The 18,080-nt window shown below is 37.2% G+C and overlaps 1 protein-coding gene across 2 annotated transcripts in view; it reads right to left on the bottom strand.

The window, feature by feature from the left end:
- Positions 1 to 18,080, bottom strand: part of Dhc62B (Dynein heavy chain at 62B) — a 321,508-nt gene that overhangs the window by 44,581 nt on the left and 258,847 nt on the right. For both annotated transcript variants that reach the window (XM_081762141.1, XM_081762142.1), the window contains 4 exons: positions 13,437 to 13,642; positions 9,631 to 9,771; positions 7,733 to 7,884; positions 7,174 to 7,325 (listed from right to left, as the gene is read on the bottom strand). In XM_081762141.1, coding sequence (XP_081618267.1) covers positions 7,174 to 7,325; positions 7,733 to 7,884; positions 9,631 to 9,771; positions 13,437 to 13,642 — 651 coding nt within the window. The remainder of the gene's footprint in view (positions 1 to 7,173; positions 7,326 to 7,732; positions 7,885 to 9,630; positions 9,772 to 13,436; positions 13,643 to 18,080) is intronic.

The raw sequence follows: 18,080 nt of genomic DNA, 5'->3' as shown, positions 1-18,080 counted from the left end.
CTATGATTCGAAATCATAACAATCGAAATGGGTAGGAGGAGGTTAACACTAGTGGAAAAAAGATAAATAATAATAAAATAGAACTTCGCACTTGAATGCTTCAACATACAAAGATCATATTTGAATATCCATAATTATTAAACTATGTAAGAATAGGGATACTGCTAACAACTAGTTCACTCGTTAATTACATTAGTTGTTCCGCCAAAGCCTTTGACTCGTCTATTAAGAATATCTCAATATTTCGCCTGGATGTTTATGAAACTGGTGACTTTTAAATCTTTTCGATTTTGCATAATATTGTAGGAATTAGTGTGACGGACAAACGGATATGTTTTTGCATTATATATAGGATATGAAATACATGTTAATTACCTATGAACTACTGCAATTAATTTGCAAACTTCCGACAATAGTGCCACTTTATTCGTCCTCAGCAACTTATGAGAGAGGACGGAATTTTATTCCAAAATTTTTAAGTAGGGAGGAAGAATTTAGCACCCGAGGATTTTGCACTCTGAAATAAACGTAAATTGATACTGGGTTTGAACCATTGGAAACATTTTCACATAAAGGAAATTTGCAGAACGCGCCAAATGTAAAGAAATAAATTTTTCATGGAAAAAGCCATTTTCTTACTATGTGATTCAACAATTAGGTATCAAATGCTCCTCTTTTGATTCCCTGTTGGCGCCCAGATTTACACTTTTACTTGAATGCCTATCTCTCAATAGCAGTCATTTCCAACTGACTGAAGTATGCAACAAGAGTGAGTGTTTACAGTCTGAGAAAAGCAGAAAGGAACAATGAGAGAAGAAGGTGAGGGGATGAGTGAGAACAATGGAATAAGCAATTATTGGCACTGTACGCGTAGTTATGGATCCACGAGTTGTATGCCTGCAAAACAACCGACTATGTTATCTAAGTCCTCGTTTGTGTACCTAGGTTACTTGTCCTCTTCCTGTGACTTAATGAGAAGGGAAGCAGCAAAATGTGATGTCACGGGACATTCAGTTGGAAATGACTGTTCTATAGTCTTATGGCAATCCTTTATGGAGTAAGTTTCCTGAAAACGATTACCGCACTACGAACTTTTCCAGCACGTTGAACACAAATAAAGACGTTTCTGTCAGTTCGTTATAAATATTTCCTTCACAAATGTCTCTGAAAGTATCATGTTTCAAGATATTTGACAACAATGACGATGAGCCTTTGTATTTTAATAAGCCTTCTCTAAAATCAATGCATGTGAATTGTGCTTCCATCTTCCGAGTTCTTTTAAACTATATGTTGAGGAGGTTTATGTGTTTGTGGTCATCCTTTCAACAATGAGATCTCGGAAACTACAGACTCTAGAAAGATGACGTTTTCACTGATCGATTGGAAATTTTGCGTAGATTGTCCAGTTCTAATTGAATATTTAAAAAACATGGCCATTACTTCTTTATTACATTTTTAGGGTACACTGGAAGCGTTGAAATTAAAAAAAAAAAAAACTAAAGCATCACATCCTATGCGTTATACATTCCAACAGCACATTGTTGTATATTGAGGTTGTACATGTCTCAGGCGTTTGTTTCATGGCCAAATAATAATTAAAAAGGAAGGATAACCATTTCTCGAGTATAAGATAAATCTTTATTTTTTGAGTGTTTTGCCCAATGAACACCATATATAACTGACATTATAATTAATTGTATATGTAATGTATTTGCTTATTACATACTGCATGCAAGAAGAAAGAAAACACTGGTCATACAGGAATTAGAAACTTCAACCGGAAGCAGGCTCAAATCTTGCAAACGGTGCGAGATATTGGGAAAAAATAATCGAAAAAATCTCTCTTTTATGATACCCCTTGCCGATTTTTTATGAAGATGTCTTTTACTTGAGTCTCTAAAGGGACATGTACATATATTGTGAAGAATGAGAAGGAGATTTATGCTCATATGCGAATGATGCGCTGTTTAGAGAGCGCAGATTCAGCTAGTCTATATATTAAAATGCTAGGTCGCCAATCCTTTCGACGATGAGATCTCGAAAACCACGCGTGCTAGAAAGTGCCGTTCTCGCTGGTCGATTCCAAATTTTGTGTAAATTGTCCAGTTCTCATTCAAATTTTCAAAAACCGTGTCGTTATTGTTTTATTCGACATTTTAGGAGCCGATTTGAGCCCAAAAGATTAACATTGTTGCAGCCTAAATTATGGTGTTAGGCAACCAGTAGAGAAGTTACATATGGCGGGTTGACGGACATTGCAGGCGCTTTGCTTAATCCTTTTACGATCTTATGGTACAATTTGTACCATACGAGTGTTTTCTGGAGTTTTGCGTTATAACGTTTAATTAGCAAACTACAATTTTTTCATCTAGTTGGAATATTAATTTTTTTTCTCCTATTTAAGCTTCGTCGTCCGGGCTTTTTTTTAAGTCTAGAGGTATTGTAGAACACGTTACGTATGGTTTCACGCTTTCCTGCTTCTAGACATAGAAGGTGGTAACGTCATAACTTTAAATATATATTTTCTTTTGTTACGTTTATTTTCATTATTTTTTGGCGGACTTACTTTTGCACCTAGAAGATTGAAATTTTGCACAAACATTCATTCCACTGAGTAGTATTTATCAGATTTTTTCAGATCTCTGGGTTAAAACAGGGGGATCCAGAGGGGCAAAAACTTAAAAAATGGATATTTTAACCAAAAAATCCGTTTCTTTGCGATTTTCCCTCCCGAGATACATGTTGGAGACATGTGAACGGTACCGTTTGAAAGGAATTTCTATTCTGACGAGAATGATGGGCAAACCATTATCCTAGGATGAATATGGATCTCTTAGGAAATTTTTACCTGAGATCCTGAAAAAAATGTTTTTGGTTAGGCCTATTTTTATTATTTTATGGCAGGCTTACTTTTGCATCTAGAAAACTGAAATTTTGCACATTCACTCCGCCGAGTATTATTTATCAGATTCTTTTTAGATCTCTACGTTCACACAGGACCGTTCCAGAGGTGCCCAAAGTGTGACAAAAAAAAAATCTGTTTCCTCTTAATTTTTCCCTTTCCTGGTATATGGTATGAGATACCATTTCAAAGCCTGCTCTATTCTGAAGAGAATGAGGTATGAACCATGATCCTAGAATAAATAGTGGCGATGCAGTAGCTGCTTGACTGAAAGTCTAAAAAGTACTCTAAAAGCCCAATCTCTTAAAATCTGAATGGCAAAACCTATTGCATGCTGGCAACTTCAAAGGCTTCAAGAGACGAAATGAGGAGTATCAGACGGATATGGATTTATTGGAAAAAGAATATTTCCAATTGATATCGTGTAACTTCTTCAAATTTACTATAAACTCACTCCAACATCTATACGTAGCAATTCACCTCCTTTGTGAGTCTATCCTTTATGGTTCCGGGTTCGATTCCCGGTGGGGGCACTCGGTCGAGAAAGTGTAAAACGCTTTTTCAGGCCAGCCATCCTGAATGAGGTTTTCCTGGGATTTCCTCATTCACACCAGGCAAATGCCGGGGTGGTACCTAACTTATAGGTCCCAGGCCGCTTCCTTTCTCCCCCAATCCTTTCTTCCTTCCCTTTCCCCGGATGGTGTGCTCGCCGAGGGACGTCATCCCTCAAACGTGAAGGGTTAAATGGCCTTAGATGCCGAAAGTCCAGAAATCTAAATCCTAATCTTATCCTTTACTTGTGTGAATAAGGAGACATGAACATGGGAAGGAGATTCATGGTCATAATAGAACGATGCGCTGAGTAGACAGCGCAGGTTCAGCTAGTATCTATAAAGATATCAGCATTTAATATAAAAATAATATACGGCTATCATGAAAAATAATAAGTTGATTTCATGGTTTCGGAATTCAAGATATCACCATACACCTTTTATTCGTACGTAGTATTTCCTGGACTGCAATACAAGGAAGTTTATTTTATAGATATTAATGAAAGAGTGGTCACACCATATCCACACCTATAGTGGATATGATGTGATAAAAAATAGGTTGTTTCATCTTTTATTAATATCTATATAAATTCACAGCCGTTATAGGTGCTTGATATATGGACACAGGGATTGTACAACCACAGCAGAGGTCTGTGGTATAACCCATGTGGTCCAAGTGGAGAGCACCGACTTCGAGAGTAAGTGGCAGTTCTGGGAAGCGAACTGGGTGGCGAAGTGGTTAACGCATCGGCCCTATGCCGGAGGTCCCGAGTTCGAGTCTCGGTCCAGTCATACACTCGAGTCTCGGTCCACTCTTTGTACGTTAAAGTTTATTTTAGTTCATACAAACGGAAGTACCCATTGTTCACCTAATAAGAGGTAAGGTTAATGTAAAATATTTTTAAAATATCTAGTCTTATAGCTTCCAGCTCTTGAAATTCGTTGATCCGAGCTCGAATTTTTTGGAATTCTCCTTCCCCGAAGTAGATTCTACATAAATTTTCATGCAGCAGATACGTTGCTTTGTCGCGCAAGAAAACATCAGTTTCAACCTATTTTATGACAAATATAATTAAACTCTTAGTCAAATTCCCTCTCCCCACAGTCGGCTTTAACGATTATTTTTTTCGAAGTAGAGACTTAGCCCAATCACTTCTCACATTTCATTTCAAGTATGAAATTTTACGGAGATCATTAGGTAATTTAAATATTAAAGAAATAGAAATGAGTCATTAATTGATTTTTTCACGCAACTTGTTGCATTGATCACAGGGTCTAAGCATAATGACAGGCATTTTCAGAGTCTAATGAAAACGTTGGTGAGGATATCTTTGAAAATGGTTCAATAGATTTTTAGTATACATACTAGGATGGCAACGAAAATTCACTTTACATTTTTAATGGTCTCAGGGTCAAATTTTATTTCTTTTTATCTCAAATGTTAATACAAAAATTTTGAAACAATTACACAATATTTAGTGGTCGCTCAATGCATTCATAAATTCATTAAAACTACTAAAATGTGAAAATTCACATAAAATACTATGAAATTCAAAAATATGTTTGGAAACATCCTTTAGTAATATTTATGTTTTATGAATGTATATTTTTTCAGTATATAAGTTTGCGAAAGTATATTCAACCCAACAAACAAAAAATGCTTTGACTGAAAATGATTTACTTGGGATGAGGAAATTTCTTTCTGTGCTGCTCTACAACTTTGAGAAGAAATTGGGCCTGATCTTCCTGATTATTCAATTTTCCATTGAAGTTTTAATGAATGCAATTCCTCGTTCTGCCAGATCATTTACAGCATGCAGAGCTTTCACATGCTCTCGAACTTGAAGGGAAGTATCCTTCATTTCCCATGTTTCAGGGTTTTCTAATAATAATAATAATAATAAAAAAAGAAAATCCGTGGAGACCTCCAGTGATTGAAACAGCTTTCTGGTGTTCCTGGAAACAAAGTCACTAAAGGCTTTGTCCTTTGTTGTCTTCTCATATCTTTAATGTACGACTTCTTCTCTTTCACTTCCATCCCCAAATAACGCTGTAACCATGTCTTTCTTCACTGCTGCGGGACCTCAGGATCAAAGAAACTGAGACCAATAAGTGGTTCGCTCAAATACCACAGATCTCATAAGAAACTGTGCATTGCTGCTTCTGCAATTTTTGCATTAACATTCTTGTAGAAATGAATGCGCCTTAAGAGATTCAGGTCATTCCTTGGAGCTGAAAGTGGAAGAGGAAAGGAATACCATGCCTTCAAATATACTAAGACGACAAATATGTTGAAGTCCCGAAACCCGTTCTGCTCACGAAGTGTAAGGTAAAACTGTGACCGGAAAAGATTTATTTCCAGGCAATAAATCAATTTCGCCATCCATCATATACGACGGTAGGTTCCAGGAACGTAGAATGTGATACGTGAAGAACTTCCCTCAAAAATATGAGAGCAAGTTGAAAAAGTTCACTGTAATCACCTCTGGATTGATAGTACTTCAGTTGCTCCTTAAAGAAAGATATCAGTTCATACTTTACTAGCGCTGAAATCTCTGCGAAACTTTGTCCTGGTTTCCGGTGTCAAACTTCAGCTTGTCAATTGAGTTCCATGCCTCAGAGAAACGTTGAAAGAGTTTTATGTGTGGACCCATTGAAGCATTGAAAACCATGTCGAACACTCTCACCACAATTAGTTCCATTATGTGATACCTGCAAGGGACTCTGATCTGATCCTTGTGCATTTTCTGTTCCAGCAGGATACAAGCTCCATTTCGTGATCCCGTATTAGATGATCTGTGTCAAGGAACATTAAATGCATAAGTGGTTCTGACATAGTTTTATGTAAGCAATGCCTAGCACATTTAAGCATTTATTTCACTTGATTTTTATTGCAAAAGTAAATGATGCCAATTGCAAACATAATTCAAAAACTCAGAAACATGATTTTTGCATTTATAATACATGGACTGTTAGTAATATTTGCTGGGTAACAGGTTTCTATCTGCTTCGTACACATTGTCCGTCGATTCTCTCTAAAAATTTATTTCTAGTAAATAATCTCATCTAAGAGATAGCGTTCCTCAGCGAGTTCTTCTTGGAAAGAACAGAAATATTTACGAAGAAAACTTACGCTGGAAAGAACAGCGACCAGGGATTTAATAGAATTACTTTCCCAGGAAGCATTCATGATTCGTACAGTGTATTTCACATTGTATCTTGCTTTCAAATGTCAAATAATTGTAATAAATGCTAGGTTTGAGAAGAAAATCTCAGGTAAAACGAGAAAGTCAAATAACGTTACAAGCTCCCAATATAATATACTCGTCACACATCCTATATACGAGATCTCTAAACATATCATCATCAAACTTTACAATACGTCGTGAATATATCTGAAGGTCATATAATGTAAGTGTGAAAACTGTACCTCAAAGAGAAAAAGTTCGATTGATCCAGGATAAAATACGCTTAGTTTCGCATGTAATGCTTAAGTATCGTAAACGTAACTATAAGTTTGAACGCGTTGAGCGACCTCTAAATATTAAAATACTTTAATGAAATTTTGCACGCATGCTTAAGTAACCAAAAGGAATAAATTTAGGAGGTGAGACTCTGTTAAAATAAATTTCGAAATTTTCCCATATAATTGGTTGCCACCCTAATACATACATACAACATATTGTAGTTTTATATTTTATTAAAGATTACGATACTTACCCTATCAGGCCTCAGAGCTTTTAAGACCATCACTCTCTGAAAGTATGTTAATTTTGATTCCCATGCTTCAGGAATTGGAGTGCTTTCTGGGTATCCTGAATCAAAATATTCATACCACTGCTCCAGATTTGACGTAAAGGACTCGAGAAATCCTGGAAGAACAACATATGAATGCGTTCAGAAATTTCAATCTTCAAACACGTACTATAAACTACAGGATAACACAAAAGTTAGTATATCCAACAGATGAAATATATAAAAATTGCCCAGAAGATATGTAAATATTATCTATTGTGTTATGTCCTCCTTTGATCGTCTTTCTTGCATCAAATATTTTCCCAGAAATTTGTTTTTGAAAATCCTGAATTCTGCACGACGGTAGTCTAATGCGTCCTTAGTCAGGTTTTAAGCAGACTGAAATCTTGCTGGTTAAAATAGATAAATCATTCAGACTAAGAAAATAAGATATGGTGTTGGTGTGAAGTTTACAGTACATTTAATTATACGCTCATTACAACATGAATACGCTAACGCATTTAACAATTTATACAAAGAGTACCTTTAAACGGAGCAAGATCACTCAGTCTGCAAATCTCATCCCATGCTTTGTCAGCTAACCATTCTGAAGCAGGATTTTTACGGAAATTTTCCAAGCCTACTCCACCAGTCATAAAGAACATAACTTCTTCCTTAGTAATTTTCTCCTCGAACCTGTGAACAATTACATACTTAAGTTAGTCTGTAAGATGTTAAATTCAACAGAGTTTACTAACTTGTGATGGATTTTATTTAATTACAAAATAATGTTAGTCAATAATATTAATCTATCAACTACTGTACTCGTTATGGGTATTCTCCAACCCTACAGTAAATATTCACGTTTTTATTGATGTATTAAAAATATTCAAGATTATGGCATTTTTGATCGTTTATTTTTGTCCCGTACATTATAACAGCAAAGGCCACCATTTTACTCCTGAAACATTAACAAGGAAAGATTAAATGGAATTTCTGGAAGAAAATTATCCAGGGTCAGTATGTTTAAAACCTTCCTATATTTGCTCAGATTACCTATGCTCGCGTGAAGAACATATATATATACGAAGAAATATCGGTAACTGATGCACAACGATTGATGTAGAAGAAAGTGTAATAGGTAACATATCAAGACTATATAGAAAGTAAAGGTTCATATTAAATCTGCTTTCCAACGTATCTGGCAAATCTCTTCACACATTTTTCTCTAAAGCTTCAAAATACACTATTCACAGAAGTCCGTCTTTTGGGAGTATAGACATCTGCGCGCAACCAAATGTGACTTCATTATCGGAATTGAAACGTTGTTGGCCAAGAATTCCTTCATCGTACTGTATGAAATATTAATTATGTTCGAAGATAGATTCGCCGGTCACTACGAATTACCACTGGATCAGAGAATCATTTGCCAAAAGTGCTGGGTGCATCAGAATTCTAAAAGGGATTGAAACAGTGAATACTGCCGATACTAATTATTTAATATTTACTATCTCATACAAAGTATGAAATTAAAAAAAATATATATATATCTTCTTGCTATGATTCAGATTGTATGAATTAGACGTCCGGGAAATTCAAGACGGCAAAATTAACAACTGCACAACAAAAGAAAATTGTTGAACTCTTTATTTTAAAAAACAGAATTCAATTATCATTAAAGATTAGAAGCTTCCACTAATCTTTTACTTTCAAGCAAGGAACGTATTCACTCATCTAATTAATAAATTTCAATCTTTTTTCTCTAACATCCTGACTATATATATACATCATTACCATACCTGTTGTCACATCCGTAGAATATGATTTCTTATAAAATAATTTTCTAATCAATTTCTTTCCGGTATTACTTTTTATTCTCCAGGTTTGCTAATATTTCCCTGTTAATTTTGCTTTCCATCTAGCCACTTTTCAATACTCACATTTCTAATGGTTCCAGTCGCTTTCCCATTCCATGCAACTTAATACTCCTCACAAATCGTTTGGAAAATATTTTCCTTAACCCTTTATTTAAAAAAAAAAAAAAAAAAAAAAAACCTACAAAATACGCTTTATGCTAAATGCTTCCTTCGCCATAGTATTTCTTCATTCATTCATAATGCGTAGTTAATCGCATGTTCGTTCTATTAAATTAATGGTTAAGTGTGTTGAAAAATATCAAAATGAAGTCATTTAACAATGTTTGATTTGTTCTGATGTAAAAATAGCTTAGGGATTTTATATTTGGTCTTCTTCTACAAAGAAGTAACATACCTCACAACAAACGTTATAGTACTGTAATATTCCCAGTTCCATTAATATATATTTACCTTTATCCCTTGTTCACATTTATCCTTTTCATAACAACACAACACGACTGAAAATTTCTCATCACACAAAAGCAACAAAAATGACAAATGACTATTAACATCAACCTATACTTACAGCATTACAGTGAAGCAAAGGAGTACAGAGAATAGCATCTTGTGTTTCTCGAACAGTGACAAGCATACATTTCGATATAAGTCATAGGTGAAAGTAGTATTCAAGCACACGATACGCCTGTCTAGATGCTTGGACCGGTAGCTGGAACACATGAAAAAAGTATGCATGGCATTAACTTCAGTAGAGATATCAACTACTGAAATAATCAACTACTTAGATAATTCTTTACAGCATATCACAATTCTTTACACACACAAAAATCACTACCAAATGTCAGGAGGTGATTACTCATACGAACGATTAAATACGAAAAAAAGTTTTCAAAGCTTGAAAAAATACCTCCTTTTAGAGTAACCATCAGAGAAGTGGCGTACCCAGGGCGGTTAGTTCCCCCTTCCCTTAGTGCAGTGATATTGAAAGTGCATTCTGTTTGCATGAAGTATGCACCATTTGTGAACTCGATGTTCCATTTGTGAAGCTCCCGGCGCACGCATACGTAAGTTTATAGTTTCAAACTCCAAGTTGTATGTGTGTGTGTGTGTATGAATGAATGGATGAATGTGTTGTATGTCATTTCTTGGTAACTACTGGCCGGATCTGAACCAAATTTGGTGGGCAAGTAACTCATTATAAAAGGAATCTTCTTTCTTTCTCACCTCAACCATAGGTTGTTGGGCAACAATGAAATTTTACAACTTTTCTCTCCCTTGGGAGAGCTGTTTTATACTTTGATAAGGTCTCTTCTTCGTAACTGCATAAAAGGAGTAGAGATCGAAATATTTGGTGGTCGGTCAAAGACAGGCTCGGCTCATAGTGGTTAAAATTACTTTATTTCTTGGTAACTACTGGCCGGATATAAACCATATTTGGTGGGCAAGTGGCCCATTGTCAAATGAATAAAAATCGCTATAATTGAAAACTCAACTCACCCAAGGACATGCTCAGCTCGGCTCGTCTTGTATGTGATTCGGCCCTGAATGTTTTCAAATGTTGGCTTCAAATGTTATGTTTCTTACCTTTCCAGGCCAGAATACACAATGACTCCTATATAATGCTTTGTTATACGCAAGGTCCATTCAATAAATAAGTGAAATAGTTGTATAAAAAATAAAGTTGTAAAAGTACAAGTAACTTAACTATATCTTAAGTATAAAGCAAGTTTTATGGGCGAAAAAGAAAAGCTGATTGTGACCAACTAAAGATTTTTATCGAACAATCTGCATGAATTGGGTTGAGTTCACCGCTCTGGAATTGCATGGTCTTGGCATTGTAAAATTTATTTAGGACAAACTATGTGAGGATTTTCGTAGCTCCAGTAAAATCGAATTTGCGTCAACTATCTTGAAACTAGGAAAATTTAACCTATATTTTTATATTATTTTCTGTAAACCTTATTCTTTCTAGGCTAGAAGCAGGCACTTCTGATAGCATTACATAAAATACGTCGTTCAAGAAAGTAATTGGTTTTGTAAGTTACCAGAATACATAGAATAAAGATGAAAGATTAGACCAAAACTTACTTATAAATTGGCAGGTGCTTAGATTATTAGGCGGATAATCTACATTTGAATTACCTGATACATAATAAATATTTGAAATAATTGGGCCCCTTTGTTAATCGAACAATTTATGCAGTTATAGATTAAAGAAAAACTTATGTTATATGCAAATTACATATAAAATACGCTATTTACTTTTGTCTGTAACAGCACAAATTTCATTCAGATTTATTTCGTTGGCTTCATTTAAATTTCTATTCCTCTCACTTAACGCATTATAAAATAATTTCTATGCATGTTTGTTCATGATGTCCTCTTTAATATTCTTTCTTTTCAGCTTCTAATTCATTTTATGTATCGCTCACAACTACACTCATATCAAGAAGATTTCTTTCTTTCTTTCTTTCTTTCTTTTTAATTTCTTAAAACCCCGATACACCAGGCACAAAATGTGATTTTATTAATGCCAGAAAATGCCATGTTATTCCATACGCAAATGACGTAAATTGTAAGCACGTAAGCGATATAGATGCCCTCTACGAGCGTGATTAATCATTCGCTGCTGATGCATGCAAGGCCACCTTGTAGTTAAGTGTTACATATGGCGTGTTTCGTTGGCTACGTACATACCAAATATATAGGAAACATATAGGATAACACCAAGAAGGCATCTGAATGCCACTACGTGTGGCCGTATGATTGGACGGCTAGAAACGTACTAAAGTCAACGATGGTTCGTAGTGTAACTTCACAACTGTGGACAAGATTTCAGGAGGGCAAAGACATTCGAAGGAAATGTGGAGAAGGTCATCTACGCACCATAACCCGGTGCGAGGACCTCTGTTTAGTGTTAATGCTTAACGTCGTGCAACCAGCACTGCATCTATATTACCTCGATAACTTGCATAGTCTCCGATACCCATGTCTTCCAACAAACTGTGTATTGACGGCTACAAAAGGTGTCCCTTCATGCAAGAATACCCACTAGAGGCGTTCCACTCACACCACGATGCCATCGGACTTAAGACGGCGTCAAGTACAGTCTTCCGTGGACCTTAGAAGAGTGAGTTAGAATATTCTTCACTGATTACTCCCGGGTCAGTCTGGAGAGTGATTCAACATCTGTACAACTGACGGAAACCAGGGATAAATAACGACTCTGTCAGATTTATGGTCTGGGGTGGCATCATGTTAGGGGCACGGAGACTGTTGCATGTGTTCCAGTAGGATGCTCTCATAGGAGTGAACTCTTAGGACGTTATCTTGTAACAATATGTAATGCTCTTCCATGGTGCATATGGCTCTAGGTTTCGTCTAATGGCCAATAATGTCTGTCCATGCAGGACGTGCGTGGTGGCGCAGTACCCGGAACACGAGGATATCACATGTTTGGAAAATGAAATGAAATCTTTAAGTTTTACGTCCCAAGGTTATGCCGGTTAGGCTAAAGGAGACTGTGATAATGAGAAATAAATGAAATGGTGGAATGAAGAAAGTGGGAGGAAACAGGAGAACCCCGAGAAAACCCATGAGTACGGTGTTTGTCCACCACAAAGTCTACACGGCGCGAGCTGGGTTCAAACCAGGGACCCCAAGCACCGGAGGTGAACGCTCTACCACTGAGCCACCGCGCCCCCCACATGTTTGGAGTGACCACCAAGTTCCCTGGATCTTAATCCCATTGAACGTCTGGGACGATATTGGACGTCGAAATTGCAACTCCAAATCCATCACTCCGGACTCTGCATGAACTCCGACGGGTGCTTCTGCAAGAGTAGGATACATTACCAAAAGGACTGCGATGGGAATACACTGTGCAACCTATGCATCGATGATCACGCCCCATACTGAATGTTTCTGGCGATGTCAAGTGGGACCAATGTGCAATCAACAGAACTAACTCATACAAGGAAGGTGACTTACATTCGCTGTGTTTCAGTATCATTTGACCTTCAGTGTGATCCCTGGGTATTTGTCTTACACATCCGATTCCGTAGTTCGGCATCGATGCCCCAATTTCAGGCGTGTATCATTTTCCCATGTTCCCTTAAATTCAGGATACAAGTGTATTTAATGCAACACGGAAGTATAATCGTTCAGTATGGATATATATATATATATATATATATATATATATATATATATATATATATATATTTCATCTAGTAACTTTCGAATTTCTTTAAGTTATTCTCATATAGTAAAGTAAAGAATTATGTTAATCTTGTTTCTAATATTATAACAAAACATACTTCGTCATTTCATTTGCAAAGACGTTTCATATTTATAAACATAATCAAGATTTACCTTCTAGTAATGGATAATATATAGATGTTAATGAACCAAGGTAGTGAATATTGGTACATAGGATCCACATTTGGGAGTTCAGTTATGCAATAAAACAAATTAGAACAGAAGCTAGCAACTGGTCTGTAGCCCTGTCGAGACATTTCTATCATCTGCTCTGTCTCTTGAGCAATCAATTGCTTCTTAAGGATGTCATTCGCCAATGCCTGAAATTATATGAAAAACTTATTTAAAATACTACAAAAAATATTCTACAATTGATTGTGAGGAAAAATAATGAAAGTATTCAGTGTGATTTCGTAAGGGTAATAGTTTATTTAGTGAAAAATTATGAAAAAAATTCAAATGGATAAAGAATTTCCATTTTCCCTAAAGCCAGCATGCATTAAGGAGCAGTTAGTGTATATATCCAACCATAACTAACATAATTATATTCCGTATCCATATACAAGTATTGCGTTCCATTTTCAGATCACGATGCATAAATAATGTATTGGAACGTTATCGGTGTAATATTTAAAAGACACACACACACACACACACACACATATATATATATATATATATATATATATATATATATATATATATATATATATATATATATATATGCGATCAAAAGTATCCGGACACCACCAAAAACATACGTTTTTCATATTAGGTGCATTGTGCTGCCACCTACTGCCAGATACTCATTATCAGCGACCTCAGCAACTCACGGACTTCGAGCGTGGTCAGGTGATTGGGTGCCACTTGTGTCAGAAGTCTGTACGCGATATTTCCACACTCCTAACATCCCTACGTCCACTGTGTCTGATGTGATAGTGAAGTGGAAACGTACAGCACAAAAGCGTACAGGCCGACCTTGTCTGTTGACTGACAGAGACGCCGACAATTGAAGAGGGTCGTAAAGTGTAATAGGCAGACATCTATCCAGACCATCACACAGGATTTCCAAACTGCATCAGGATCCACTCCAAGTACTATGACAGTTAGACGTCAGGTGAGAAAACTTGGATTTCATGGTCGAGCGGCTGCTCATAAGCCACACATCACGCAGGTAAATGCCAAACGACGCAGCGCTTGGTGTAAGGAGCGTAAACATTGGACGATGGAACAGTGGAAAAACGTTGTGATCAATCACGGTACACAATGTGGCGATCCGATGGCAGGGTGTGGGTATGGCGAATGCCCGGTGAACGTCATTTGTCAGCGTGTGTAGTTCCAACAGTAAAATTCGGAGTAGGTGGTGTTATGGTGTGGTCGTGTTTTTCTTGGAGGGGGCTTGCACCCCTTGTTTTGCATGGCACTCGCACAGCGCACGCCTACATTGATGTTTTAAGCACCTTCTTGCTTCCCACTGTTGAAGAGCACTTCGGGGATGGCGATTGCATCTTTCAACACGATCGAGCACCATGTTGATCGGCCAGTGGCGGAGTGGTTACACGACCATAACATCCCTGTAATGGACTGGCCTGCACAGAGTCCTGAATTGAATCCTATAGAAAACCTCTGGGATGTTTTGGAACGCCGACTTCGTGCCAGGCCTCACCGACCTACATCGATACCTCTTCTCAATTCAGCACTCTGTGAAGAATGGGCTGCCATGCCCCAGGAAACCTTCCAGCACCTGATTGAAAGTATGCCTGCGAGAGTGGAAGCTGTCATCAGCGCTAAGGGTAGACCAACACCATACTGAATTCCAGCAGTACCGATAGAGGGCGCCACGAACTTTTAAGTCATTTTCCGCCAGGTGTCCGGATACTTTTGATTACATAGCGTAGCTAGCTAGATTGGAGTGCAAAATTTAAGGACGAGATAGATGAAGATAACATAAAGTATTGCGTAGTGGGTGGATATGAAAGAAAGCCCGGTAGCATGGTACCAGATGTCTCCTACATGTACACACGAATCAAATCCTTGCATAACGTGACGTCAGCGTGACCGTAGCGCCGAATGGATTCTGCCACCCTCCCAACATGAAGCAGTTGAATGAAAGGAACGAGACAATGTGTGTCAATCAGGGAAATGTTGAGGTGTAAAGTGGTGGTGCTACTGTCAACAATATGTCCCGAAGGTATCTGAATGACTTAATATGGGGAAGAAGTATCGGGAAACTGGAAGAAAAACAAAGTGTGGCGAGTATCACCCAGGAGTTTGGTATTTCTCATACTATCGTCTCACATGCATGGGTGTGTGAAGGAGAGGTGATGGTCGACCACGATTAATTATATGAGCGAACGACCACTATTTTATGCAACAGGCAAGAAGGAACTGACGTCAAACAGCGGATGAAATTGCAAACACATTTAACAGGACTACAAGGCACCCAATCTCATGTTTTACAATGGTATATCGACTGCATGGAAGTGGTCTACCCGACAGCCATTACGTTATATTCCGTTGACATTTGACACCGGCGGCATCGTTTATGGTGGTGTCAAGAACACCAGAACTGAGCCGAGGAGGAGTGTGGTCGCGTTCTCTTCTCAGATAAGAGCAGATTCAGTGTGAGTAGTGATTTTTGACGCAGACTTATCTGGACAGAGGTGGAAACAAGCAATGAACCCAGGAACATTGCCGAACAAGATCGTTTCAGTAATCCAGGCGTTCTTGTGTTTAGAGACATAATGTTGCATGGGAATACCCATTTTCGAACGCGGTATACTTATCAGTCAACGTTATTGCGACTTTGCACCCCTTCCGTAGTGCATTTCTTGAAAGGTTGAGTTGAGTCGATTTAGAGTTTAACGCCCCTTTCAGCAGCGAGGCTATATGAGACGGGACCTACTGATTAACGTGGAATATGAACCATATGAGCTCCCGTCGGGAATCTCTTGAAGGGTGTAATCATTTTTAACCTCATCTTATGGATGATAGTGCACGACGGCCTCGAACAGTGCAGATGCCAGAGATCTTGGAACAGCAGGATATTCAGCGAATTAACTAGTCTGCTCGTTCCCCCGATTGAATTCCATCAAGTACGAGTTGGATGAGATTGGTAGACGTCAGATCGAGATGCGCCAAGGACCATCCAGCAGCTGTTAACAGCGCTGGTGGAGGATTGAAACTCCATATCAAACAACTAATTACCAACTTTGTGAGCAGCATGAGAGCAAGTTACAGAGCATACATCACTGCCTGTGGTGATCACACCCTTCTAAGGATTACTTCACTCCTTCTGTAATGTCAGGGGGCAATCATGAGTTGCAATGATTTTAGTGTGTTTCTGTATGAGAGTACCATTTTTATTCTTTTAATGACATTTTTCTTCTTGTACATTATATTGTAGCACTACTTTCTATGTATGGTTTAAGTTTTACCGATTTATACCTCTGGGAGTGGCACAGCATGAGAAACTAACTTTTGTCCTTAAATTTTGCACACCAGTGTATGTATAAATTGCGCATAGTAAAACCTATATATTCTAACACTAACACCGAAACGCTTAGAAACACACTGGAGAATACTGATTGGAGTACTATCTGTGTAGATGATAAATTCAACACATACATACAAACCATCCTGCTAGTATACCTCTACTGTTCTCTAAATAAATTTATTACTTTCTACTAATTTAATGTACTTAAAGACTTCTAGAGTTAATATAATTCATACAAAAGAATATGCTCAATTCGTGAAAAAATAAATAAATACTAAAAATTTTTAAAAAATGAAGAAAATATGCAACGGGCAACAAATACAAGCAAAGCTGTGTTGTGTGCAGTGTAATAACAGGCGGCATGTTTTATCTGCAATACATAAAAACTATCGTTAATTCTGAGGTACATTTCGTCACTCTTACAAAAATCTCTTAATTCCCATACTGACAATAAGTGCATTTCTTTTAACACTCTCATCTTTTGTTACGTTGTACTTGTAATTCTGCTAGCTGGTGTTTGATTGCCATGTCTTGTTGTGACACGAACTATCTTAGCTCATTCTTGGAGGGTTAACGTCGTTCTGAGTGAGCCCCAATATGAAAATAACGTGCCATTTACAGTCCAATAACACTTCTTTCAATCAAAAGAATGATCTCATTAACGAATAAACGCATCTCAAAACTAAGTTCACCACTACGTTTATTAAAAATAAATGTTACCCTTAACCGATATGTCACACGATCTCTTTTCCGTTTAGAACTCTCGATCCAGATTGAATATGGCCATACCTGTTACGAGATAGAACCCCCGCCTATTATCACAATTCTTGCAGCCGTTTCAGAATTAAAAGAGGCTTCCATACTGTTGTCTTACCCTTTGCATTTTATTTCAGTCTATAACAATGAAAGAAGAGCCGTTTCTCGACCTATGCTAACAAGACAGAGATTTTGCTTTTGAGGTCCCTTGTACGATTGTATGCTTTGAGTTTATGCAGACAGTATACTTTTGTTCTGGTGGTGTACAGCGGTGCGGCGTTACCACCATCTTTCAAAATTTTAACTTTAATCTATTAAAATAATTTTAAGAAATCGAACGTTTGATATTCCAAATAAAGACAACATTGGCATTTTGATTCTGTGCTATCTGTAATCAATAAACTTAGAGTATGGTATAAAATGTGGGTATTAATAAATTAACTTTTTATCTTGCAACGGGGAGCAAACGATCTTGACAGGACATCCTCATTATACCCCCAAATGAA

Source organism: Thermobia domestica, chromosome 6 (assembly GCF_964235325.1).
Source record: "Thermobia domestica chromosome 6, izTheDome1.hap1.1, whole genome shotgun sequence".
NCBI lineage: Eukaryota > Metazoa > Arthropoda > Insecta > Zygentoma > Lepismatidae > Thermobia > Thermobia domestica.
This window is presented reverse-complemented; position numbering and strand designations above follow the sequence as displayed.